The 27972-nt window shown below is 38.5% G+C and overlaps 3 protein-coding genes and 2 long non-coding RNA genes across 12 annotated transcripts in view; 2 read left to right on the top strand and 3 right to left on the bottom strand.

Moving 5' to 3' along the window:
- LOC100744431 (insulin-like peptide receptor) overlaps window positions 1-1185 on the bottom strand; it is a 43820-nt gene extending 42635 nt beyond the window's left edge. For 4 of the 6 annotated variants that reach the window (XM_033320535.1, XM_033320641.1, XM_033320608.1 and 1 more), the window contains exon 1: window positions 918-1185. The gene's annotated coding sequence lies outside the window, so the exon portion shown is untranslated. The remainder of the gene's footprint in view (window positions 1-917) is intronic. The other 2 variants (XM_033320654.1, XM_033320673.1) reach the window with 1 other exon arrangement.
- The window catches only part of LOC117152218, a 77971-nt gene that overhangs the window by 43568 nt on the left and 6431 nt on the right, over window positions 1-27972 (top strand). The gene's annotated exons all lie outside the window — the stretch shown is intronic.
- LOC100744553 (2-hydroxyacylsphingosine 1-beta-galactosyltransferase) lies at window positions 1788-10254 on the bottom strand. Of its 2 annotated transcripts, XM_033321425.1 has the most exons (8): window positions 9469-10254; window positions 6468-7680; window positions 5086-5352; window positions 4548-4746; window positions 4285-4461; window positions 3433-3750; window positions 2816-3044; window positions 1788-2735 (listed from the first exon to the last, which is right to left on the bottom strand). In XM_033321425.1, the coding sequence occupies exons 2-8, from the start codon at window positions 6702-6704 to the stop codon at window positions 2597-2599; spliced, it is 1566 nt and encodes a 521-aa protein (XP_033177316.1). In that variant the 5' UTR covers window positions 6705-7680; window positions 9469-10254; the 3' UTR covers window positions 1788-2596. The 2 variants fall into 2 exon arrangements, with proteins under 2 accessions (XP_033177316.1, XP_024224663.2); XM_024368895.2 differs by having other exon boundaries at window positions 6468-10254.
- On the top strand, window positions 4401-5106 carry LOC117152235. Its single transcript, XR_004462555.1, has 3 exons — window positions 4401-4539; window positions 4613-4803; window positions 4991-5106. It is a non-coding gene; the product is annotated as an uncharacterized LOC117152235 (long non-coding RNA).
- The window catches only part of LOC100744673 (green-sensitive opsin-like), a 9204-nt gene continuing 698 nt past the window's right edge, over window positions 19467-27972 (bottom strand). Inside the window, exons 2-7 of one of the 2 annotated variants that reach the window (XM_024369127.2) lie at window positions 27699-27885; window positions 25900-25994; window positions 23290-23400; window positions 21418-21677; window positions 20460-20575; window positions 19467-19679 (exon numbers count right to left, since the gene is read on the bottom strand). In XM_024369127.2, coding sequence (XP_024224895.1) covers window positions 19473-19679; window positions 20460-20575; window positions 21418-21677; window positions 23290-23400; window positions 25900-25994; window positions 27699-27839 — 930 coding nt within the window. In that variant the 5' untranslated portion in view covers window positions 27840-27885 and the 3' untranslated portion in view covers window positions 19467-19472. Of the gene's footprint in view, window positions 19680-20459; window positions 20576-21417; window positions 21678-23289; window positions 23401-25899; window positions 25995-27698; window positions 27961-27972 lie in introns of those variants that run through there. The other variant, XM_003484376.4, reaches the window with a different exon arrangement.

Genomic DNA, 27972 nt, shown 5'->3' with positions numbered 1-27972 from the left:
GCCCGCGTCCCGTATTGCGTAGTAAGCGCTTGAATGGATTACGTCACGCGCCAGAGGCAAGCGCAAGAGGGTAAAAGCGTCCCAACAGACACACAACACACACGATGATGCCCATACTGCATAGAACATTTGTTTGTTGCATCGGTTGTTGCGCGTATTTAGTATGCGGCATTTTGCATGGAGGACTTCGGCCCCGACCTCGACCGTTTGTTTTCCGGTGACCAACAGGCCCCAGAAGCCGCGAGTGAGAAACCAGATATCCAGCTACCCACCTACCGCCACCATGTGAACACTCTACATGCTCATATGCGCAGCATCGTTTACCGTTCGCGCATATTCGTCTAACAGGATGCCGTTTTCCACCGTTTCTCGTGCACCTTCGCCAAGTGCCGAGGAACGATCGATCGTCAAGATACGACACGAGGGATTCATCCATTTAACGAGAAGAACTTTCATTTACTATGGGCTATGAAACAACGTTCGTCGATCACGGCGAAACTCCCGCTCGCTCCCCACGTGTTTTCACTGAACGAACAACAGTCAACTCTCTGCCTCGACTCTCTTCTTCGTGTCTTTATTCTATCTTTGCCTCGCCTGTTTCTCTCTCTCTCTCTCTCTGTCTCTTTCTCTGCCTCTCTCTCTCTCTTTTCTCTCCCGTCTCTGTTCTCTCTTCTTTCGCGACATCGTCTCAAGTGCCCTCTTTTGTTTCTCGCCTCCTCTCATAGACTGTTACCTCCTCACTTTTCTCAAGCATGCACGTTTAATATATTTTTCGTCTCACGAACAAATTGTCGAGTCACGCTACAAACTGGCACCACGTTCCACGTGGTTAGACGTGTCCTTTCAAAACACCACGATCCTCACTACCATCTCGCACATACACACACGTTACGTTGTATCCCATATTTGGCATTTACCTTTTGGCTCTACTCGCGTGCCCCGGAATTTGCACTCTGGCCCGCCACTCTCGTATCGTCTCCGCACACACGGACCGATTCGCGATTGACGACGAGAGAACACTCGGTTAGAGGCAGCCCTCAGAAACGTAATAACAAAACGTACACCAACATTCTGACGAACGAATCAGCTGGTACTGATCCAATCGTGATCGAGCGCCGACTTCGCCACGGGTCACGGACGTAGAAGCGTCGTGAAAACACGAGTACTCTGCTCGTGTCGCGGCGGGAATCCGACTCGTGCGCCGCCGTTCGTAAAGACTCCTTAACTAACGTCAGTACCATACTTCGCCACTAGCCACGTGCATGCCCCCTTCCCCGTCTTGCTATCTTGCTTCCGTCAATATCCGTAGACGTTTATATATTCACAAACATTTGGGACGTAAGGCCTGACACAGCGAGTTTACGATATGACGTCGTTGCGATTTATCATCGGTGACGCTACGCAATTCGATATCTTTATATTTTGAAGAATGAGATCTCGCACTCATGTGCATTACATCGTTTATGTATAAACCTACAGAATCGAATAGCATGTAGGTGTATCTGCACTTAGTCTAAAGTGTTTAAAAGTGCGACGTAGGTTTCAACCATTTCCTGAACTGTCGTTCCCGATGAGAAACGATACTTGTCCGAATGATTGGAAGCGCTGTCAGAACACCCAATAATAGAGGCCAGACGCGATAAGTTAGGACGAGTAGTTACGACGGGTAAAGCATACAGGAATTCTTCCATGTAGAGGGAAAAATGGGAATGTGTTCAGCCAGTTTACATATGTAGCAGCGCATGTATCGGTAGAAACTTGTTTTCAAGAATATTTATTATTGAGTCTTTGTTCCGAAGCAACGAATACTGTTTTTTATTTATCCCGTTGAAGGTTGCATAAGAGTAGATATCTACGTAAAAAAGACATCTTATCGTTGAGTCTTTGTTTTGAAGCGAGTACTATTTTTTATTTATCTTGTTGAAGGTTGCATAAGCAAAAACATCTTGTCAGAAGTGATTTATATCAATGTTCATGATATATATCTGGTTTCTCTTATTTACATCGGAGAGTGGTTATGCAGGCAATATACATATAACATGTCAGAATAGCTTTTGATTCGAATGTTTGTAAACAAGTTCGCTTTTATTCAATTGCCGAACAACCGGATGTTTATAGTTTTATGAATTGCATATAGTCTCAAAAAGATTGTTTCAATATATTTTCGCGCTTCTAGTTTAAACCATAGACTTTGCAAATTGCAATGTGCAAATTGCATGTGCAATGTAAACTACATTGCATCATTCCGTGAGATTTCAAAGATACATTCGGTCCGCTACATCGATAGTAGTTAACGTAGAAACCTGTTATACGTCGATATTATCATTTTCTGAATAATCACTATTTTTTACTTTTAATTATTTCTTCTTTCATCTAAATAGAGCTTATTTTACTATATTACATATTAATTCAAGCACAGTAAAGAGGATAGAAATGTTTAGATTTTTAAGAAAATATTTTAAATCTAATCGTAAGATATTTATATAGGCAATATCAAAAATCGCTAAAATATCCATAAACGGTATTAAAAGGTACTAAACATATTAAATAAATACATGATAATTTCACAGAAAACGAAATTGACACTATTCACAGTCTAGTCGATTTTCTTCCTGACAATTTGTTTGGAAATAGTTCTCCAACACAATTTCTTCAATCCGTATACCGATAGTAATAACGCTATCGCGTAAAACATTGCCACATCGATGGAATAATAGTGAATAACATTCATATATCTAAAACAAATTAATTCCATTAAACAATTTCTTAGGGATTAAGACCTAAAAGAGAAATTCTTAGAAAGGCTTCGACGTACCTTGTAGAACTTTTTAAATGCTCAGCTCCTTTGTACTTGGCAACGTGTTCTACCCACCAAGTAGCCAGTTTTCTGGGGTTAATTGGCAACTCCCGTAGCAACGAGCTTCTCTTCTTCGCTGCTATTCGGTACGAATTGTTGTGTATGGTAGCCACCTTGAGAATCCCATCACGAAAGCTTCCGATGGATATCCTAGCCAAGTCCATCACCAGAACGTAACCCAGTTTTTCTGTAATGCAAAAGGATTGAAAATATTCCTTGGAAGATCGTACGCTTAGTGGAAGTTCTTCCAAGTCATCCAATTCCTTCAGTTTTATATATTTCTAAAGTTATTATTAATTTATTTCATTTATCGATATTCATGGTCTTTGCCAAGGTTCCACGACTTAATGGAAAACAATTCTCTGTGATAGAATTAGACACGCGCTTACGATAATTGTATAATGTAAGAAATATCGTAGAAAATGTTAAAAAATTCAAATATATTAAACAGAGATCAAAGATGCCAGAGTATATTCTTCGTTCGTTTAAAGAAACACAAGCATAGACAGATCGATATTCCAAGTGCAAAGAGTTAACGAAACAATAAGATAAAAGGCGAAGCGTCGATATTTTACCAGCTTGTGCCGCGTTTCCATCGTGATCGCAGAAAACAGGCAAAACGAGGGTCGGGGCGGCGTGATAAGCAGCCTCGTGCAAAGACAAAAGTCCTCCGTGTGAGACGAACGCTTGTAGCTTCGGATGGCCTAACAGCTCTTGCTGAGGCCACCATGCCGCCGTTCTGACGTTCGACGGCAGATCTTTGATCTTCATACCTTCCCATTTCCACACGACGTTGTACGGAAGCGTGGCGAAGGCTGCCACGAAAATTTGACGAAGTGCCTCTGGCATTCCTGATGCTCGAACCGACGAACCCATAGATACGAATATGAAACCTACGGCCATGTTTCACGGTTATCGTGACGAACTACTTTCAGTCTTTCGACTTGGCCTGAAAATGATCCATTGTACGATAAGCTAGTACAAAAAGGTAATGGATCGTTATGACAGAAAGACAGATTAGACATTTTTGACGTATCAAGGCTATTTTAACATTAAAGCTAGCAGTTCCATTGAAATGACCGATATGTGAATTTTTATAATAATTTCGAACGATTCTTCGTAAAATACAGGATAACAATTGGTTCTCCGTATCTTCCTTTTCTATCTCTTTGGAACAAGTTGTGTATTTTAATCTGGTCGGTGGTTCTAGCGTTACATTCCTACGGCAATTCGATCTTCGCTACAGCGAGCATGTAAATTCTACATCGCGCGAGTTTGCATCTTTCCCATGCTACGAGAGAAATGTTCAATATCCTTTGACGCAGCTCCATCATCTCCACTTTCTCCGACCAATCGACGAACCTTGGCCCAACAAGCGAGCGTAATTTCCCGTTAACGACGCGAGTTGACTTAGGATATCGACTCACCGCGTTGCAAGAAGCTCTCCAAGTCGGGACTAAGCTTTGTCGCCGGCTTGCAATGCAGACACGCGACGTTCACCACGTTCGCTAAATACGGCACCGACTCCGCCACGCTGTAATGACTGTTCTGCAACGTCAGAGGAATCTCCGTGGTCAGATCTCGCACGTCTGGTAACTGGTTCCCTGAAGCAGCGAAGATGAAACGAGATTGTTCGAGAAAAAGCAGATCGTCGTCGATGAAACCGATCGCGGATAAAAGATGTACGTACCTAGGTACTTTCTCAGAACCGATTGAAGGTACCCGCTGACCATAATCCAGTGCATTATTCTCAAGGTGACGAGACAGGCTACGTTTAGAACCCTTTGAAAGAAGTTCATGTCCTGGGTCAGGGATTTGCCAAAGTAAGGCGTGACGGACCATGGCGATGGGTTCCCTTGGCGACTTATGGATCCGCTGTATAGTGCCACCTATATCGACATTTTTCTTCAGTTCTTTCGCTACGAGTAATCGAGACATTGAGAAAGGTGCGGTGAACTAGTTTTCTCGAAACTCCTTCATCTATTTTGCTGTTATTTATTTGCTTTAAAATATTCTTTCAAATGTCTACTCCTGCACCCATTATTACGCTCTTATTCAAAATTAATTTATCCAAAATTATTCAAAATTTTAATCCAGACTAAAGATCATGTACACAATGAAATACTTTTTTAGGTCTCGGCCATTACAGACTTGTTATTCGCGAACGCTATTGGCAAATATGTTTGCTAGCGAATGGCCTGTCTTTACAGCGTATTTAAAATAGTTACGGTATTCAGCATGATAGTGGGCACATCCTCGCCATGAAGAACTCCTAGAAGGCACTCGGGGAAGGCTCCGTCGACGACCGCGACGTCCCATCGCGTCTGAGAATTGCCTTCGGGTCTTCTCAGCCAAGATACGGAGATTTCGTCGCGAAGAAGCGCCTCGCATGCCTCCCAGGCATATCGCATTGCGTCCCACGGAGAGATAGGCATTTCATCTCGGAATCTTGCGCCAACCAAGTCCCATTCGGACGTGTAATTCCCGACATAAGCCTATCGATAATAAAACACAGTCTAAATGCCAGCTTCCTCGTAAAGCAATCCTACTATCGCGTTTTTCTTTAATAAATTTCTTCCACTCGATGGAAACGTGTTATTTCGATTAACCACGGAACGCGAGCATTTTAGCGAGACATTTTAACTAGAAGATGGAGAAGTTAAAGCTTAATACGTACGCAATTCGTATAAAGTCATTAACGTTAGCGATATGCGAAGCGACGAATTTAGACGCAGTTAGGTTTCCGAATTTTCTTTACCAAATCCTTCGGTAGATTAATCAGATTATTTGGAATTAAAATAGGCTTGTAAAATTCAAGTTTAGGAGATTCGTACAAAGCGATCGGGTCAAAAGCCAAGCGTTTGCTTCGAACATAATTACGTAACTTGACATTTTTGCGAGTAATTGAAGAACCTCGACTTCGCTTGAAGTTTGTACGTTTGGTGTGAAGCAAAACGCGGATTCAAGCAATTTGAAACCATTTTATCAGTGCGCATCTGAGTCAGCTGATTAATTTGAACGAAGCTCGATTGTCTTATTCCATTTGACAAATACGTTTTAGTTCGTATTATTTTGTATCGTTGCTTTTCTTGAACCTTTAATCGTTCTCGATAATAATCTTCTCTATTTCAATTATCAAAATACCAGTATCAAATTATTTGTTTTATTTCCACCCAGTGGAACGAACAGGGTTCATTGAAACCAAGAGGTTCTGCGTGTACATGGCCTACAACCATCGAATTCCCCAAGCTTCTCGACCCGGGTTTCTATAATTTACCAGCAGCTGTTTGCTCACGCTACAAACTCCAGTCAATTCGTATACCGTCCCTTTTGTACGCCCTTGTGCTACTTCCGGCACTCCCGTAATTAAATAATCCAACGAACTGATACTATAGGTGAAATTGCGTCTAGACGGAATAATACGCGCTCGAAAATGTCTTCCGTTATTCTCTAAGAGCTACTTCTAATCAGCTTATCTTTCATAATTAGATAGCAGGAAAACACCGAATTCAAGAATTCTCAATTTCTGTCACTTGTCGATCTTCGTATCGCAATTTTTCTTTTTTTTTTTTTGTGAAATATTTTATTCGTAAAAATTGGAAATGAATACCTCGAAGATAGGCGGAACGAACTCTTGCAATCCGCTGTTCGCAGCTGGTCCCGGAAACGCGCTCAACAGGGTCACGTTGTGTCCACGTGCCTTCAAACTGCTACCCAGTGCCACAAATGGCACGGTGTGCGACTTCGTGCCACCCATAGTGGCCAGCAGGATATTGTAACCCATCGTGCAATTACAGACTAACAAGATAACGAAGAAAATAATCGTCGGAGCCATCGAATTGCTCATCTTTAAGTTTTCACCGTTTATTTTTTCTCTTTTCGCGTTTCAGCTGTTTTGATCGTCCACAACACCTCAACCAGCGTGTCCTGCGTCTATCCGATCAAGTTTACACTGGAGGAAGAAGCTTTTGACGTCGGATACTATATCATCGTCGAAGCAGCACCCTTAAACGTTGCAACTTTCTTCCGTGAACATTCCTCGTTCGCGTCGTTAGTATTCTTCGATGTTCCTCGTTCTACGTTGATTCCTATTTTCCACTCGATATTGCTTTATCCTTTATTCGAACAGAAAGTTTCTCACTCGCGATCTTAACATTCAAGTATCTTCTTCATATGCCTTGTCCTCTTCGATCTAATTCCTCAAGTTCTCCAAAGTTTTGCCTAAGCTCCTTATATGAAAGCTGCTCGTTCGTATCTTAACATTCCAACGTCCTCTGTTTCGCGTTAATTCAGCTGTACGTCTCTATCTCCTCTTTCGTGTAGTTTGATAAATTCCTGCAAGTTCTGCCTGAGCTTCTATGACAGTTTCTCACTTGTAACCCCGACGTTCCAACGTTCTCTACTTTATATTACTGCCCATGTATATTCCTATCTTTTCCTCCACTGAATTTCTCAAATTCTTCCAACTCCTGTTTCCAAGTAGCGTACTACGATGTTGCTCGTGTGGCACTGTCTGTCTGCTTTTCGTCGGTGGAACCGCGCCTAAATACGTTGGCCCGTCAAAGCCCGGAGGATTGGGAAAACAACTTCATTATCATTGTAATGATAGGTCGACGAGAGAAAAAAGAAACGGCCATCGATCGTACGATGGACGATAGTCCTGAGAGAGACGAGTAGACGGGAGAGGAGACGGCTTTTCTTCGGACAAACCCGTCCATGAAACCTCGAGACTGCTATTTCCTCGTCATTTTTACACGAAGTCGCCGAGCATGACCGATCACGTTCGTTTCCGTGATTCTTTATTCCGGCTTAAAGGTCTGCAACTGAAACACAGAAAACCACAAAATGATTTGTTTGTTCGTGTAACACGGCTACACGGACGGAAGCTCTTCTTAGTTCAAATGTTCTGTCTACCGTTTTAAATGCGAAGGACATCCAAGTTTTATCATTTTCTTTGTGTCATCTTTGCCTTTCTACGCCATTCAGTGTACGATACTCGATGTATTTCGCAATGGCCTGTACGATTACAATTTCACTATTTAAAAGTAAAGAAACACGTTTTCAAATGGAACATTTTTACGTTCGTTTTGTCTTTCATCGAGCGACGCGTTGCTGTAACGCTTTATAAATTAATCGATACTTCAACCTAACTATTGAAACGTGATAAAACCATAGGAATAAATCCACTGTATAACGTTAAGCCTAAATATTTGTTATTTAAAGAAAGGGAAACTACCTATCCTCGTTTCTGATATGCAAAATTTCTGCCAAAGGAAACATTCGAAACTCGTCGCTTGTCCCGGCAATTTTCTTTCTTACGCGACAATGGTTCGATCGACAAACGACACTGTTTCAAATACGGTACGCGAAACTCGGAGTAAAGATCATCCAATTCATCGGCCGATCATCTTTAATCAATTCTCGTTCGTTCGCGAGAACACGTAAATTTAACCTTCAACGATATTCAAACGACGCCTGAAACTTTCACTAAATAATGCAAGTTTCAAGTGCAGCGCTCGTTCCAGACCGACAATACGATCTCTCGAGATTGAAATCCTGATCTTGACTCTCCTTCCCTCCTGTTCCTTTCTCTGGCTCTTCCTTTGACGATTCTCTTTCCTTCGCGAAAAACGGATAGGTCGATATCCGTACGAGATACGGCACGTTTAACGGGATTAGACGAGACGTTAAATCCTTTTCGTGAATCTCAAATGGACGAGTAACCTTCCCAACCAACGAGATGTACGTTTTAGGGAGTTTCAGGGATCGAAAGTTCAATCGTACAGACACGAGGAACACAGATTTGTCGACGAATCGAACATTTGTATGGATTACAGCGATACGGGAAATTATCGGAACATTTGTCGGAGAAAATTTTTGTTTTATTATTTAATTTGTACTTTACAATTTGCCCAGTTGGACATTTGATAAATGTAGAAAATTTGTACGAATATATTATCCGTGTTAATAGGAAATCGAACGGTGTCCAAATACTTTTGCGTTTTTCTGATTAATTAGCAACATCCGTCTCGACTAATAATTAGATACGCGTAACTCTTGATTTCGATGGATTTTTCGTTAAAAGGATCGATACTGTGGACCCTGACGATAAGTGGTCGTTTTTTTCAAATTTCTACGATCTTTGGAACACGCGACGATAGTTAACTTTCGACCAATGATGGTTTTCTTTTTCCATTTCTTTCTATGACTCTATATGTAACTAATCTACGTTTCTATGGCTCTTGCAAATAGTTTCGACAAATTCTTCCCTTGTTAGACTAAATCGTAATTTCCAATAGATACAAAGTGCTAAATACAAAATCGACTCGTTGAAAGTCTAGTTTAGTTATCATATTTCACAGGAGACTTATTTTCGAACGTATACAGAGGAAATTAAGGAGCAAAGATTCTTCGAGGATCAAAGTCTCGTTCTTTTCACTAGCAAATTTTAACGATTAAGTCTTCACGAGTCGACGGACGTATGACGAACATATTTATGATGTTGTTTCACAGATGTTTGCCACAGCTCGACAGTGTATCTGGTCGTCGACGAAGCTCCTCGATCGAGTCGTCGAAAATCGTGGGACGCGATCCGTAACACTTTTCCTTACCTCGTGGCGCTGGTCCTCGACTTCTTTCTTGCGATTTACGCGCAGCCAGCGTTTCCTTCCTTTCTCGTGCGCTCGTTCCTCCGCGTTTTCCTTACCATTTCTACGAAAGAAGTTTCTTCTGCCAAATTGAAATCGTTCTTTTTAATCAACGTTTCGTCGATTCAGTTTCACCATGCAACTTTTCCATTAATTCCATTCGGATATCCTCGCTCACGATTCTTCTCGCTGGAACCCGATACCTACGCCTTTTAGTGTCACTTTACAGCGAAGGTTCCTTATCCTTTGACGTGTCGATTCGATCGGAAATTTATTTCGTGGAAGATTCATTCGGTCATATTTCTGATTAAATATCGATGCAATGAAAACGAGATAAACACCTTTTAGTTTGCGTTAGGTTAAAAACTCTCGATGTTTCGTACGTAAATACGTAGGTCGATCTTGTCGTTCGCGATTGTTCGTATTGTACGAACTCGGCTGAATTTCGATTCAGCGAAAACGAAGTTGGCAGATTTTTCAACGTCGCTCTATAGCGAAGATTCTTATTGTTTAGCGAGTCGATCGAATCACATTCACTGCTTTCGTATTTCGAAAATTTATCTCGCCTTTATCTTCCGTTAAATTTCGATTTAGCGAAAACGAGGTTAATAGGCCCAGGTGCAGGGGCTCGAGCGAAAAAAATCGGTCGATCGATTTTCGCAGACCTTGAGACTCGACGCGTTTCGACGCACGAAGCTTGGATATCACCGAGCGTGAAAGTTTGACTGGCCAGCGGTAGCTTTAATGATCAGCTGTGCTCGAGAGAGAGAGTTTTCCCTCCCACCAGCACTTGCTTCTTCTTGCTTTTCGATGGTCCCCGTTCACAAAGATGTCCCGCGAACCAGCAACAATGAGATACACAAACCAATCGTGAGTTACCTCCACATCTTTGTTATACTATGCTGTCGATGCAAAAGTGGGAGGTTCGATTAGAATTTTGCTTCTGTTGCTGTGATGGCTGGTTGATCCATTGGTAGTGGGAAAATGATTTGGGGCTGCTCGTTACAAGTCAGAACCGTGGTATTGCTAACTTTTTGGATTGAAAAGATCGGAGGAGGATCGGAGATTGATGGACTTTTGATGGATTGACGGAATGACAAACCATTTCGCATTATTCGTACGAGGTGGATGAAACGGTATTGGAAATTCTTTAAATTGAGATATCGCAGGATAGAAGGTTTTTTAATCAGTGGAAAGTAGAGAATATAAGAGTTTGATTTACCACGCTGTTAGGATTATCAATTCGTGAAAAGTGAAATAAAAGTGAAAGATTGCTTCGCATCTTGATATACTATTGGAATATTCGAGCATTGTCTTATTCGTCGACATAGTAGGCGTATAATACTGTGTCATTTTCTTATATTAAGTTAGAAAAATTTACCAAATGTCCAGCTGGACAAATTGTAAAGTACAAATTAAACAATTCAAAAAAAGAAATTTTTTTATGTTCAATTTTCAAGGTAAAAAATAAAATAGCCAAACTCGAAGATGGTATCCCGCTGGGGGTAGCCATCCACATGTTATTTAGCAATTAAGTTAGAAACATTCGCCAAATGTCCATCTGGACAAATTGTAAAGTACAAATTAAATAATAAAAGGAAGAAAAATTTGTCTAGGTATAGCTCGTGTACCAGCTGGTTCCCAGTATAATTTTCTCATCAACCGAAGAACACTGTATTCTTTTTTATAATCTCCAATAGAATAACGACAAGTTTATTATAAATTAGTAAAGACAACGTATAAGCGCATAGGAGTTCTTCTCATTGATCTTCTCATTTCGTTTATTTATAATTTACATTTAATATCAGAGAATAAAGAATATCGATAATAAACACGATAAAAGAACAATTTACTGAAAGATTATCCGAGCTCGTTTAGGAGCGTCTTCGTTAATCGTTATTACCATCATTAAATAGTAACGTAATATCCGTTACATTTTACAACGACGATTCGCTCTGCTATCCTAATTGGATATTCTTTATAAAATTCTACCCCTTCGGCGAAACAGTTTCTTTTAATTCCAATATACTTTCTATACTTTCGAACAGTTTTTCATATCGTTTCCAGATCTTGTTACACTTTAGAGTATCAAACGTTTGTTAAATGTCAAGAACGTTCATCTTTGATCGTCGTTTTAATATCATTTATCGTACATTATTATTCGATATCTCGCTAAACACACGAGAAACAAAATGCGTTTATCAAAATTACGATTCCATTTAAAATGTACAATTTAGAAAACTTTGTCTCTGCATCGTTCTTTTCACGATGCGATATTTTATTTCATCTTACCTCTGATCGATTATTTAACATTTTATTCCATTAATAATCGACGATGGAACGTGCTATTTGTACGACAAACGGAAGCAATTTATCAATTGTAAATATCTCGAAGAATAACACGTTTACGCTCTAAGATTAAGTCGATGGCAAACAGAACCGCATCTCTCTGATCGTCCACGCTTCTAGATATTATTGATGTACGAATATCGCAGGTATTTCCGACGTTTATAATTGGCTTCTGTCATCACGAATATTATTTTTTCGTCGCTGTGGAACCACCGTCGAAACAAAATCGCTGCAAGTTTTCTTCGATAGTTGCTCGTAGAAGTTGCTTTACAATTTAAACGACAGTGCACGATGATTAATTTAACGGCTGGCCGTTTTGAGACCACAAATTCTCTTCGAAGATGAATGAGTAATATCAACGAAGTGGACGATACTTACAAGTGAAAGTTGAAGATTTGACGAGTAAATCTTAAAATGTGATTGTGCAATAGAATAACGGCAATCTTTTACCACGATGACTGGACGAATTAATATGATGATTTGTGTGAGACCGGTGAGAATGTATTAAGCAAATAACGGGTCTGTGAGAAAGGAATGTTCGATAGTCTACCCGTTACAAGTGTCAAACTGTGTCACACGGTGTAATTTGTAATTTTTATTGGGTTGTCCGAAAAGTGTCTTTACAACTTACACGTTTTTTACAACGACGCATCTTTGTACGAACATGAAACCTAATCTGTCGAACGTTCTGATTTTTGATTTCGATAGAAGAAAATGGATCGTACGTAACTCGATAAAATAATATAAAACGAAAAATATTGTGCATTTATTATTTCCTTGTAAAACCAAAAAAACTTTTCGGACGGTCTAATAATTTGCTTCAGGCAGATCTGACTCTTTAAAGGCAAAGGTAAAGAAACAAATATCCGTGGGTTGCGAATTTTAAAGCTAAAATAAAATTCTACTGCCGTCTTCTACGATATCCAACAGTTCTTACTTTCCAATTCTTTTTCGATGTCAACCGATAAACCGAAATCAAACCTCTGAGATTTATAACTTTTAAAGCCCAACAATAAGAAAAGAAAATTGTTTCTAGCACCGAAGAACGCTGTATTCCTTTTATAATCTCTAACGCAATAACCACAAGTATAAATTAATAAAGTATAAAAAGTATAAATTAGCAGAGACAACGTATAATTGCAAAACGAAACGTGTAACGCTGAAGTGGAAAAGAAAAATTGCTAGAGTTTTTCCAAGTTGCATAATCATGTTTTTAAACCGATACAAATACGTGGAATATGATCGTGGTCGGTAAGATCACGATTGATAAGAAACTAGATCCACGTTGACTTGTTGCGTTCGTTTGTGTAATTGGAATTTGTACAAGAAATGTTCCGCTATACGAATAATCGCGAATAATAATATCATACGCTTGTACGAACGAATTTATCGATAGGAGGATAAACCAGGACACCCAGAAACTTGGACGCTCGTTTCGAGCGTCGAAGGACTCGAGTTTCTCTTTTATAATTTTCTTTTCTTCGAGACCAGGTCGAATTATTTTTACCTGTGCCAGACGGTCAAAATAATTGCAACGTTCACATATCATCGGAAGTAAACCGTCAAGTACTGGCGATTCAAATATTTTTATTTACTTTCCATTTACCTTAACTCGTATTTTCAACGATTTCTATCGCCTTTCGAGGCATTGTAAAATACTTGGTCCCGTTTTGGAGAACGTATTAGATACAAAGCAGAAACGAAGTAAGTGATTTCGAATATCTAATTTATCTATTTTAATCTAATCTAATCTAATCGCAGTTTCGACCGATCATCAGGCTTTTTATCAACGTCGCAGCAACAGCAATATAGGAAATCGCAGGTATTAATTCGACGTGGTAAAAGTTTGATTAAATTCGATTCAAGAAATAAGAGCATAGGAAACTGTTGGTGCATATCATTTTGAAATAATTCCACCTCTCGATACTTTTACCGCGTTCAATTCAAGCGACAGAGACATAGGAACCCAGAGCGAGATATCGTTTTCAAATAAAATTCAATTTAAACGACGAGAACGTAGCAATAGTATTGTCAAACGTGACGAATGTATTTTCATATTAAGCTATTCTTTTCTAGTCGCAAAGTAACATTAGAACAAACGAACGTGTAATCGCTACGAGTTCGCCTGCGATCTTCTTACGTTTACGTACATTTTCTTATTTTTATATCGAAAACAACGATTACGAATGTTAAATGAGCGAGACATAGAAATCTCCGATGAAAAATTATGAAACGTAGAAATTTTTATGCGCGACAAAAAAGAAACTATTTTATAGAACGTATCAAGCACGAGATAGCGTTTCGCGAATCGTGGCGAAATAAAGAATTAGGACAAATTTCACTGGTTCGGTACCGTTACTCGTTCGCGACCGATTTGCTATCGGAACAGTTCGCTGCACTGTGGCCCGTCCCATATCGAAACCACCGCGTATTACACGTACCGTGCATATCGATTTCTTTCTCGATCGATGCGTGTCTCAAGTAGAGAAACATCTTCGTGCTATTAAATCGCACGTACATAAAAAAATGCGCGCTATAAAGTGTGCGCATAAATTTCAAGGATTCGATGAGGAAAAATTCCTTAAAAGTCACGCTCGCTAACGACCTTGTTTTTCTTTTTCATTCTTACTCCACGTTATTCCTCCGAAGAAGATGAAAATCAACTTTTCGACTCTTTTAATGGTCTACGTTCTCATTTACTTTTATATAAGCAAAAGTTTTATTGGGACCACTTCTCGAACAGAAGCGTAGGGCTGCGCCACGTTTCTTCAACGAGACTTGCTTTTTTAAGCTGTTACGAGTTGCCGCAAGTTGAAAGCACGCGCTCCATGTTTTTATTACCTGAGAATTCTCAACACTTGATAAATCTTACAGGCAAAACTGGTTTACCTGCTCTCGGAGAATATAGATCGTTGTAACATAAATCTCAGCAGAGTATTATAGACGAGCTAATCGACTAATTAAACGATAAATGTCGTATCTTCGAAGAGACGTGATATAGATTAATCAAACAATCGTAGAAACCAGATCGTTCTTTTTATCGTAATCGTCAATCCAATATTTCTGACTTCAGTCTGCAAACTCACTACGCGTAATCTGTCGTTTCTTCAAACGTACGACCTAACAGCATAAGAGAATAACGCGAAACGACGTACTGTATAACGTGTTTGTATATTGGTCGCGTAATATATACGGAAAATCCATGAAACTTTGGATTCTCTGTATATTCCAGACCGATAACAATCCACGTTGCTCCGTAACAATTCAACCAACCGAATCGACCCACCAAAAACACGAAATATTTCTTATTTCTTGCTCTCGTGATGAAATAACTAACAAGACGATCGTATATCGAATCGAATCGAATTGGCCACAATTTACCATTAGATTTCTAGCGATCGATCAAGTCGCAGTACGATCTTTTCCGTGGTCCACTCGATAAGTTCCTTTCACAGCCATTTATATCGGTAAATTACACTTGCTCTGAAATCGCCTTTCATTTGTCAAGTTTATGGCCTTGTTCAACGAAAGAATAGAAACTCGCGTCTCTTAACGTGGATCCTATTTTCAACAGCTCAGATTTCAGAAGCTACGTCAGATTCACCGTTCGATTCGTTCGCCGTTCTTCTGCCTCTTTTCTTCCCTCCTAATTGCTTCTCCATCGATTTGGTTAACTCGTTCCACGTAAGATTTAAATGTCAGGAAATGAAAGTATCCCTGTCGAAAAAATTCGTTCTTCTTCTTTCGTTCAAGAGAGATTCTGGCTCGTTGACAACGAAGACATTTTCTGCCGGTCGTTCTTCGTGTTTTACGACCGTCTCGTCGAAACGGCGAATTGTATCTGTTCTTTCGGTTAAAACGAATTGCTTCCATTGAAGACGATTTGTTATGAAATAGTCAAGTACTTTTCTATAAATCGTTTGACGGAACAGGAGAGGATTTAATACAAAATGCGTAGAAGATTCGTTAAAACGGCGATGATATATCTTAATGGGGAATATGGAATATTATTTATCCACAGTTTGATGCTTTTGTTCGGGAAAATTATTTCTCTTTTATTTCATCCACTCGCTTCTTTTTCCATAAAGTAACTTAGTTACGCGCTTTTAAACAACGTGGATTAATTTTTTCTTAACAAAACGAAACGATTATCGGATTGAACATAGAAACTTATCAATTCCTCTCATCAACTACCTCTTTCCATTCGACTCTTCTCGCATGTTTTCGCGTTTAACTGTAACTTTTATCTTTGCTTCCACTCTCGAAAAATTCGCTTCCGTAAAGGATCGACGCTCCTGTTCGAAGCAGGTTTCTCGTTGAAAACGAGTCTCTATGTTAAAAAAAAAAAAAAAAGGCTGCTTGCCTCGACTAACGTTTATATCGCAAACGCTCCTTTCGAAGCCGTCATTTTTTAATTCTTTCTGGCTTCATCCGCATTCGGATCTGGTTCCAATCGTTACGCCATACAATGCGGTATGCGGTGGATAAGAATCGAAATAATCGTTCGATTTCGATCTTATTGTACGATGATATCATCAGTCTGTAAGTAAGCGATATAATCGTGAACAGTAATTCTCCCCAAAAAATCGACGGAAGTTAGTAAAAGTCGTTTCTACCTCAAAATCTAACGCGATTACCTGTGTATCTGATCTGCGAACGAATGTGACCAGCGAATTTTGATTTTTCCCCAATTCTCATTCCAATGCCGCACTGTGCACTGGCCCGATGCGATCGTTCTTTAACTCGCAACGCGCTTTCCTACAAAAATATCTAGTTTCTACGCCTTCGATCCGTGAAAGAATACTAAAAATATATTTCAGAAAATAGTTACAGTTAGCTGTTTCTTATTATACAAAGGATTCGTTAATTTTCGATGGCAAATCGAGGGAAACTTTATACGTTAAAGATACGATAAATAAAAGCTACTTTGTAAGATAGGAATTTCATTCGTAGAAAATTCAACACAGGGTAGGATTATTCGAATCAGCTAAAAATTTAGCATCGAACGTTGCACAGTACGATCGGATTTGTACGTTACGAGAAGAAAATTAAGAGAAGATCAACCACGAAAAAATATCGTTTCTCTTATCGAAAGATGAAATGCAATAAACAATAGAGAAAAATAACAATTTGTAAACTTCTGTGTAAAATCGTTCTGTACGATAAAGCTTCCGGAACAAATAGTTGCTCGTTCGTTAATCCCACGATTCCTATTCTTCTCTTTCTCAAACGACGAGCACGTGTATCAGTTGCCAAGATTTTCTTTGGCCATCGATGAAGTATTACGGTCACGTGCTAAGGATGTGGCAATAAAAAAACCAAGATCCAATGTCCCATTTCGCCGTGGCTTTTGCTTTTATTCGAAACCTGTCTCACGGCTGGCGTGCAACTCGTCGTCTCGAACGAATCTTCGTAGTCGCGAGACTGTGGCCAATTATCGTTGCGTAATACCGATCGTTCTTGTGAAAACGTTCACAGACAGATTACGCACGGTATCCATTCATTCCTTTTCGCTCTTCGCTCGAGTCGTTACACGCTCGATTAATGGAAATCCTAATCCTGTTTTCGCTATCTTGCCATAGTCACGATACGATCAACCGATACGACGATTATCTATCGTAGTCTCAGTCGTAGAATATCGAAACGCGCGTTTTCAGAAAATTTCAGGGAAAAATTCTCTTCTTCGATCATCTGCAGTGTCTTCATAAACTGTACTCTACGTAGGTGTAGAGTGGCGCGCAACTCACTGCAGAAAACTTTTATGTAGAACTTTTACGTTGTAGAAAACATTTTGGAATTTCATTAACGTTGTAACGACTACTTTCGTTGTATTAATAATATTTCAAATCAATCTGGAAACGCGTACAGAAGCCACGAGATATTTACCGCAAATATGTATTTAGCGAAAGATTAGTATACAGCATAGATAGTCATCTTGGGCGTATAATAAGTGTGAAAGACGATCCTACCGAATATCGAGGCTTATTCGGCTGTTTTATAATTTCTAAAAGATACACGTGTGCTTGCATTAAACATCTTGTGTACTTTCCGCGTACGTTTTTACATTTGTTTCAAAATTTAATTCGATATAATCAGCATATCCGTATCTCACGATGCCAGTGAAATTTCAAAATGTTTTACGTGACACGCGATATTAAATAACGTTTACGAACGTTCGATTACTTTCGCGAACCACTGTATGTTCTTTTGCCATGATTATAATTTAATTGAATTTAATTTAATATAATTACAATTGAAGAAAAATAACGACGATATGGGAGAGCGTGCAGATATAATTGCGATTCGAATTTCTGATTGAATTTGAAATTACATATCTGGATGGGTCAATCGCATCGTACGCGGTTGCTTCAGAAAAGGTTTGATTAGCGACGTTGAATTTTCCTCGCGATTTCACTTTCGCTATCTTGCCATAATCGCACGTGTTACGAATCGTAATACAGATACTTCGCAAAGCCATCCATAATGATTCCATCGCGACTGGAACTCGTAAGAGGAATTAGAAAGAATAACAGCGCAACTATTACTATTCTACGAGCGTAGAATCTCTTTCAATGGAGAACAGAGAGAGATATGATTGCTTATTGGTTATTTTTATTTCTAAATTATAACAACGCGTCTGCTTTACGATCCTTACGATACTTAATGGATAACGTAATTGCGTCATTGCTCCAAGCTTTGCTTTTTTCCTCCCACTTGCTTTTAATTTACGACCAATTGTCATTTTATGGACTTAAAATATATCGCGTGCAATATAGATTACAAATGAAGTTTAATCGAGATTCTTATTGTTTCTCTCGGTGACATTACGATCATCCGTCTTCTCGTTTATCGCGTGATTAACAAGTCGAATATCTTGAAACGTGACTTGCTTGAAAATTGTTCATTGTGAGATTTGGCGAATCGCAAGGCGAATTACTTAGCTTCACTCGAATATCCTTCTAACTCAAATAATTCTATCTTACTCTACTCAAAACTTCGGTGTTTCTTTCATTCGGTATTTTAGCAATTTACCTGCGCCAAAATATATTCAAACTACCTGCTACGAATGATTTCGGCAAAGAATGTCACGCTGCGTGAAACCAAACCGTGATGAAATTCAATTTTTCTTATTCGCACGTTTCATTACACGAACGATCTTCGAGAGACACACTGCGACGTTCATCGGTGGAACCAAGCGGCCAAAAAAGTTCACGCATCAATTAACACATGGCAACGCGTGAGAGTCACGAAGACTGTAAAAAGCAAACGAAAATACCGGAAAACGAAAGAAAAGAACGCGTATCGTTTGCTTTTCACCGCGATCTTCGAAACTTCCACCAGGTGTTAAGATCTTCGCATCGAAACGAAAGAACGTTTAGCGTATCCCGGCAAAATTCAACGCTGTTCTCACGACTAATTCGATCGCAGAAACAAAAGATCCGCTCACGTACGTGAATCCGTAATCGGATAAGCAAATTCAGCGGACGAAAAGAGGCGAAAGCAAACAACAAAGAGGCAAGAAGGAAGAACCACGTTGTTAAGATGACTTATATTCGATGGTTCCACGATTCATCCAACATCTACATAGCTGCAGACATTTATGGCGTTGTTAATGGTCCTCAGTTCCTTTGCTCTTGTCTGTTCAACAGCGTCAACGCGGTGTTTTGACTGTCCGGTAACGAAGATCTCGCGATTCGTACGTCGAAGATCTTCTTTAGAGAGCGGGGAAATTGGCTGTTTAAACCTGCGTAGATTATGGGGTTGTAGCAAATGGAGGATTTGGCCAATAACGCCGGAAGCACAGCTACCGATGCCGATGGCTTCGCCTAGAAAATTAATCGAAGATTTTGTTAGAATAATCTGTTGCACCGTCTCTCGCTCAACGATTTCTATTAGCTGCATAATAAGTTTTGTCGGTTGTATCGTATCGTCTACCAATAGCGTTGTGATTTCTAAATAAATTATAATGGACGTGATTATATTAAAAAACGGAAGATTTTTAAGTAAAGAAATTATTATGTTTATAAGATTGAAAGTTCAAACGACAAGTTTGAACTTTCTCGTCGATGGCGATGTTCAGTGCTAGGTTCGGAGACCAGTTTGAAATACAAAATATCGTCGAATACATACGAAACGAGTGACGATATTTAACGGGCATCGTTATGGCGTTGTGTCTGTTAATGGCACCTGCTGGTAATACGAAATTATAACGAAATACTTTCACCCCACATGTATAGATATGCAAATCGTTCACGGTGTACGAACAAAGGAAGGTGCATCTCGTATCGCGTGCAACGATACAGCTTTCTCAATTTCAGCCGATCTTACGAATTAATATGAAACTGGTCTTGATGGTGAAGAACCTCGTAACGCGAGTTTTCGTGTTATCTCAGTTCTATCAACGAAAATTTGAATTTTACATCGCGCGTTAAACGAAACTTTGCAAGAACAAAATTAGAAATTGTTCGTCTGATAACACTAAGAAAAGATGTATTCAAGAAGATCGATGTAAGTAATAAGAGGAAGTTGTAAAATTTTCTGCCTGAAATTATGGAACTGTGACCACTTTAAAAGATTATATTCTTGGATATGAATTTACAACTTACGTCGAAATATTGCGCGGCGATCGCAAGAGCAGCGTAAGGCGACCAGGCGAGCAGGAAGGCAGTTATCATTAGTGCAACCATTTTCGTGATCTTGGACTCGCGTCTTCCGCTTGCGCCTGTGAAACAAATTATTTTCGCGTTGCTAACGTGAGCAACGGAAGTATGGCTCTTTCACAAATACAAAAGGCAAACTATAGAACAACACTGTTCGTATTAAGTCCGTTTATGTATTTGAAGTTTTATTATCTAGCGCTCAATTAAATAGCCTTTCGTCAATCGAGCTCATTTATTTGAACGAAAAATTAAAAAAAAAACACCCCACTGACCTGACTAAAGAAATAAAATAGACAAACTCGAAGATGGTATCCCGCTGGGGATAGCCATCCACATGTTATTTAGCAATTAAGTTAGAAACATTTACCAAATGGCCATCTGGACAAATTGTAAAGTACAAATTAAATAATAAAAAAAGTAAATTTTCTTATGTTCAATTTTCAAGATAAGAAATAAAATAGTCAAACTCGAAGATGGTATCCCGCTGGGGGGTAGCCATCCACATGTTATTTAGCAATTAAGTTAGAAAAATTAGCGAATGTCCAGCTGGACAAATTGTAAAGTACAAATTAAATAATAAAAAAGTAAATTTTCTTATGTTCAATTTTCAAGGTAAGAAATAAAACAGTCAAACTCAACTCGAAGATGGTATCCCGCTGGGGGTAGCCATCCACATGTTATTTAGCAATTAAGTTAGAAAAATTACCAAATGTCCAGCTGGACAAATTGTAAAGTACAAATTAAATAAAAAAGAAATACTGCGAGGAATTCCTATTGTACGAATCGCTTATCTGCCGACAAGTTTACGTAGATGAAGCTTTACCGTAGTTTTGAGGAGATTTCGATCAGACTCGATCAGATTTTGCAAGTTCTTAGAAAAGATTACGATCAGGAACTAACTTACCTGCTCTCTTTCGCACTTTTCTCAAGGTCGCTATAATTGCCACGTAACTACTACTGATCACCAAAACGGGGATGATCAGACCAAACACGAAGAGGAATCCTATGTAGCTGTCGCTTTTGGTAAGAGGGTCGTGGACTTCCCAGGACACGCTGCAAGACACGTTTCCTGCCTCTGGACCGTAACTACCCCAGCCAAATAGTGGTGGCAGAGAGAGGCAGAGTGCATAGATCCAGACAAAGATTCCAAGTGTTATCGCATGCCTGTAGAAAACAGTCGATTTGTACAGTGCGTGAAGTAAAATTATAAGGCAACTTATCGTCGGCGTGCATAATATTGGGTTGGCAACCAAGTGATTGCGGATTTCGTCATTAAATGGTATTGACAAAATCTGCAATTATATTTAGTATATTATTCAGTATAGTATTTATTTATAATATTTGATATATTTAGTATAGTAGGTAATTGCATAGGCAATACAGAGTATCTCGAGAATTAGCCTCTTTCTTGGTTTTTAAATAACTAGGCAGAGAAATAAAAAATTCATTTATGTAGAATAATCATTTCGAAAGAATCGCATCGAAAATTTGCAACATTTCTTCAAGAATAGATAAGGATGTTACTGGAACATTTCGTACAGCTTTCGTTGCAATCGATTAAAGTTTCAATATCAATGGGAACAAAGTTGGAAGTAAAAATCTCCTTTTTCTAAGAAACACGTGTCACGTCCAAACGTGTTCAGTTTAATTCGGTTTTTGGTTGGCCGACGATTATCGGCAAAAATTTTCGCGTTAGAGGATTACTTCGTTTACGGTGTTCAGCGAAGTAATCGTGGCTCGCGGCCAGGAAAATTTATTTTCTCCTTTATCATCGTAGCGTAAGCACTTAAGAACATTTCTCTACGCGTTTTCTTTTTCATCGTCGAAACACCATTCTGTTTTAACGTAAGAGTGAAAAGCTGCACCTTAAGAAGCGTCTAAAGAACGGAGACCGACATTGTTAATCCAAAATTGATTAGAAGATCGGTAAAATATCGTTGAAGTGATTCACGCGGATTTTTAATCTTGAACTTATCCTCTAGAATCTAGAACGACGTTCATAATTACACAGGCGACTCTCGCGGGTTATTAAAGAATGCTACTACCTTACAGGCTCGATCCACGACGTGAAACATCTTTGCTTCGAACGCTTTCGTATTCGTCGAACAGTCGACGGCGCAAAATGTTACAAATTGTTAGAAAAGGCTTCTCCGAATTTCTGTAGAGAGTCAAGAATTTTCGTAAGATTTTCTCAGCTCGCGATACAAATTTTTTCCACTATAAAGTTCAAAGACTGCGATTGAAAGTTGTTTGACGGGTCTCTGTTGAGACATCAGAAATTCTGATCTATGAAGCTAGTTGTTCAGTGTTATGCTTTTTATCCTCTGAATATTTATAAATTAGTAATTATTTCTCGCCGCGATCGTTCATTTACATAAAAGCATAAACATGGAGCTGTATTTACATAAACGTTCGGTTCATAAGATTGATCTGAAAAGCTGTAACTTGTAATTGTAAGCGGAACGAACGATCAATTCGCCTTCGCGTTATTCGATTCGACATGCGACGTATCTCGACGTGTAATTAGACAGAGCAAAGAAAAACATCGTGTATTATGCAGGATCGAGTGTTACGATCCACTTTTTCTCTACATTGTTCACGTACACGTGTGTCGCGACGAGTTGAGATTTTCGGAGCGGAACGTCCGTCGTGTTGCTCCGCGATTCGACCGACAAAGTCAAGGCCATTTTTCTTCACCTTGACGAAATATATTCACAGTTCTTTCGAAACATCTTTGCCTGCCAAATAAAGTAAAAGTAAATGGAATCATTCTCACCTTATGGACAGAGCTTTCATCGGTCTGGCTACCAGTAACCACCTTTCAACAGCCATTACTGTCAGGTTGCCGATACTGGCGAACCCCAGAGTGGACATGAACCAAGCGTAGCTTTGAAAAACAAAAAAAGAAAAACATTGTTTCAATGGAATTGTAACAAGCCAAAGATTTTTGGTTAATATTAATCATTCTAGGCAGGAGAAATTGGGCGAGAGATTAATGAAATTTCTGAAAATTGTTAGATTTGATTTCGACCTGCGATCTCTGGCATATTTTATTCTATAAGTATCATGGGAACTTGAAATTTTTATAAATTATCGCGTTATCACAATCAGAATAATATATTATTGCAATAAACCATTAGTAAGATCAATGAAACTTTAAAGTTACGATTCTATCAGATACAAAAGTATCATCAAAAAGCAGTAAGATACAAGAATAATTATTGTAACCAGTTTTATTTTAAATTATAATTTTTCTATGAACTTTTTGTGAACTTATATTTGACCGAAGGCTATATCTTTAAACTTTTATTTATAAAATATGCCAGTATAGTTTTAGAGAGAGGAACTGGGACATCCTGTACGACGACGTCAATTTTCGATTGCAATCGTGTCGATTTACATTTCTCAACTTTTCACTAGAAATATCCGTTTATTCCCAATTCTCTCTCGGACTTAGACGTAACATTGTTTGCTTTTATCATTTGCGGTGTCCACGAAGAATTCTTCGAAGGTTTGTTGAACGTTTAAACGATGGCAAACCACGAAACTCCACTTTGCGGTAGGTACACCGTGCGCCAGATACTTTCTCTTAATTTCGTCGTCTCGACACCATATTTAATGACCTGAAAGAGACACAGGATTTTACGAGACCGTGACAGAGCGAACGTTTCATCTCGTTATAACGAAACTCGTCCATTCTACGAATCCTAAAGAATTATTAGTTCCAGGGATAATTATACGTTCCGTTAACGAGGAAATTCGTCAAATTTTGTGACAAAATGAAGGCAAAAATAATTCATAAAAGATACTCGGCTCGCTTTTACGTTCCTTTATTAACTACTTTCAAGTCTCGACGATTTGAGCTCGAAAATACTTCGTTTTATCTTATATCCCACATTTATGCTGGTGATAAGTATACATGTATTAAGATATTTATATATATAAAATTGATTATATCGCAATAGTAATAGCTATATTCAAAGATATAAAAATATAGAAAAATAACGCTGAAAACAGTCGCTGAATTAAAGGAATTACAGAATTAACGAGAGGAAACGAAAATGAAATAACCAGCAACTGAAATGATGGGCCAGTCGATAAGTACTTACTTGGAAGAAGATAAAAGTTAACCAAATGAAATAGGCGATAATTTTTTTAAACAGAAAAGAACTTGAACAGACTAAAGTTTTGCAGAATTATCTTACGATAATTACGTTTAACGAACCGCATCTTCATTGGCGCACGCTCCTGAATAATTACATTCGTGCCGATAACGAGCATTAACGTATTAAATAAATGGATTTTCTGTTCGTGCTATTGAAATTCTACGAGCGAAACGTGCATGACAGGGAATGTCACAACATTCACACATTGCGTTTGTTCTTGGAAGTTTCATCTGGAACATAAGTATCATAGTAACATAAATAGTACTTCCTACTTCGTTTTCCTTGGTTATTCTAATTCTTGTGAACGATTATTCTGTATTTTGTATAAAAAAAAAAGTGCTGTATCATAGAGAATCAGTGAACAAAACTTTCAAATAAACGTAGAGAAATATTTGAATGAAATAAGTTAAGAAGATGAAAGCGAGTTATTCATTTGTGAAATCTTCATAATTAAATACCAGCATTGGCTGGAATTTTAACGTTGTAAAGTAATCACGCTCCCAATGGAGACGGAATAGAAGAGAGCAGAGAAGGGCTGGTTTCGTTGGCCGTGTTTCGGCTGTTCTATTTCCAGAAAAACCTTCCCCTTTCAATGGTAGCTTTTGTAGCTTACGTATGTTGCTTTACAAGCTCGTTAAAAAAAATGACACAATTCGCTCTGTACGTACATGCCTACCAATACTGACGCAGTAGCGTTAGATCTGTCACGACGAAGAATTCAATTTTTCCTTTCACCAAGGATCACGGAGTGTCGTTGCCATTCCACATAACAAGAAATTTTACCGTATTCCGTAAATAGCCGATATCGATGGTGTAAACTAATTATAGCGTAAGTCGAGACAGCGTAAACTAATCGCAATGCTGTAATGCGAATGCTTTATCAGACATTTTCACGTTTGTCTTTAATTTTCAACTGTAAGCCGTGGGGAAAACAATTCTGCTCAGCCATTAATTTTCAGTAAAAGTTGCCTGAGTTTCTTTCCGTTCGTTGGAGTCAGCCGCTTTAAACGGCAGCAAGAAGATTACATTTATCCGAGATTCAATTATTCTCTACCGCGAGAAACCACGATGTGCACCGCGATTACAACGAAAGCGAGTAAGAAAAGGGAATAATAGGAAGATTACATTCGTTCAGGATGAAAGGGAATATCGTCTCGTATGTAGTTGATATGCCTCGGAGAAGTTTCATGCGATTACGTTTAATAAACGATAAATTATACCAGAGGCACATTTTGTAGCCCCAGTACCATCCGCCTGTGATAGCAGAAACCATCGCAACAGGATTTCCAAACGCAGCCACCAGGAAATCGCCAACCTGAAGTAAAAATTGTCCTTAAATTATTCACGTTGAGTCTTTACTCAGACGGAAAGGAACAGATGTGCAAAACAATTATCACATAAAACGAAATAAAAGAAAAAACAAAACGATCAGAGAATTTTCGCAATTTTTCAATTTCCATTCAACACTCGTATTCAATTCCACAATGGGAATATTTTCGGTGATATTCGATGAAAACACGGTGCTACGAGGGTGCCATTAGAGGATTGATTGACGCAAACGACGCGGAAAAATACCGTTCTGTTGCGGTAGATTCCAACTTTAGTGAAGTTCGCAACTTTATAAATATTCACACTCTCCTATATTTTTTTCGATCGTTTCGTATCTCCAGTTCGCCGAATAATTGTATCATAAAAAAAAAATCAAAGTTAAAGGTGTGATAACACGAAAGCCTGCCGTGAAAGCTCCACGAATTTTATCGACTTAGTACTCTAAGGTCGATTCTGCTTTCTAGAAGAATTTCTTCTAGTCGCTTTCGTTGCTAGAGTACGCGCAACTCCATCTTCTTCAACTATAATTCCTCGAATTTCAGAGCTTTCATCCTCTTCTCTAGCCTCATCCCCGGGAATGGAATCATGATTGTATGGAACGTTCTTACAAAATTCAGCAGAGATATAAATCGATGATGCGTTGATAATTCTGTAATAAAATTAATTGAAAGGATAGCATTCTTCAACGTTACAATTGAAAATGAAAGAGCTGAGAGCATCAATTATACGGTGGAAAATTAATGTACGCGAAGCTTCGATTAAATTAATGGAGTAAATAGATGTGGCGAGAATCGATTTTAATATTTTTAATAAAAATCTGAACTAAAACAATAGAAAATAAATTTATTCCACAGATTTTCCGATTAGAATTTTCAATCAACTGAATCTTCACTTACCAATTAGTCAGAAGATGGAATTTCATAAAAGTAATCAAATTTACGACAATTCCAATAACTGGATAATAACTTGATTGGTTTTTAAATTATAAAAATCCAATCAAGTTATAGGTATATCTAGTTTCCCATGGAAGAGAAAAGTAAACGATTCATTTGCATAATATCGAATGACACAGTTTCTATGTGAGTAACGTAGAGTGTAACTAATACGTCTACTTAGCACCACGCTAAAGAGTTGCATAGAGGCGCGATATACAGACGTATAAATTATTCGCATCCACGAACCTTAACATCTCCTATGCGAATTATACGACTGAGAAGATTTCACATAAATACCTTTAACGATATTATCCTCTCTCATTTAAACAAAAAACAAATAAAATTTTACGAGTAAACTTTACAAATTACGAATTATTTGATTATTCTATATAAGATTATAAAATTATAAAGCAGATGTGTATAATCTACAATTTATAACTTGTAAATTTGGTAATATTACCAGTAAATTATTATGCAAGAGGATACAGGTTTTGAAGAATTAAAAAAATTGATTTATATTGATTTTACCACAATACAATTTTGGAAAAAATAGCAGATATCTGTCGACTGTAATTATGAAGAAATAATTTCTAAATATCGAATCAATTAATATTCTTACTCATTCCAAAATGAATTTACTAAACTAAGATCATTTCAACATCTATAAATCATCGCTCGCAAACTTCAAAAACCAGTATGAAAAACGTTATAAAATCAGCTAATATCGTTTCAAGAACTATTATTTGATGTCTTACGACAAGATTAACCAGGATCACGTTGACGGGTGTCCACAGTATCTGCGCGTCCTTGACGATCACGATCGCCACCAGAAGATTCATGGTGAAACCAAAAAATCCGATAAATCCCAATGCGATCGCTGCAGCGACGTACACCATCGGACTGACTTGATCATCGGCATCGTAAACGACATTGTCCACGGTGCTACGGTTCAAGGACATTCTTCTTGTATTTTTCTGCCTTTACACTTCCACACTTTTCCGCCCTTTTTTTTTTTTTTTTTTTACCACC

This window comes from Bombus impatiens, unplaced genomic scaffold (genome assembly GCF_000188095.3).
Source record: "Bombus impatiens unplaced genomic scaffold, BIMP_2.2 scf_0010, whole genome shotgun sequence".
Taxonomy (NCBI): domain Eukaryota; kingdom Metazoa; phylum Arthropoda; class Insecta; order Hymenoptera; family Apidae; genus Bombus; species Bombus impatiens.
The sequence above is the reverse complement of the archived record's forward strand: the minus strand, read 5'-3'. Positions and strand labels throughout refer to the sequence as shown.

Coding starts and splice junctions, on each gene's coding strand:
- LOC100744553 (XM_024368895.2), bottom strand. CDS start 6,704: ATGAGCAATTCGATGGCTCCGACGATTATTTTCTTCGTTATCTTGTTA. Junction 4,462..4,547: donor GGTTCTGAGAAAGTACCTAG/GTACGTACATCT, acceptor TCGCTGCTTCAG/GGAACCAGTTACCAGACGTG. Junction 3,045..3,432: donor TGGAAACGCGGCACAAGCTG/GTAAAATATCGA, acceptor TTTGCATTACAG/AAAAACTGGGTTACGTTCTG.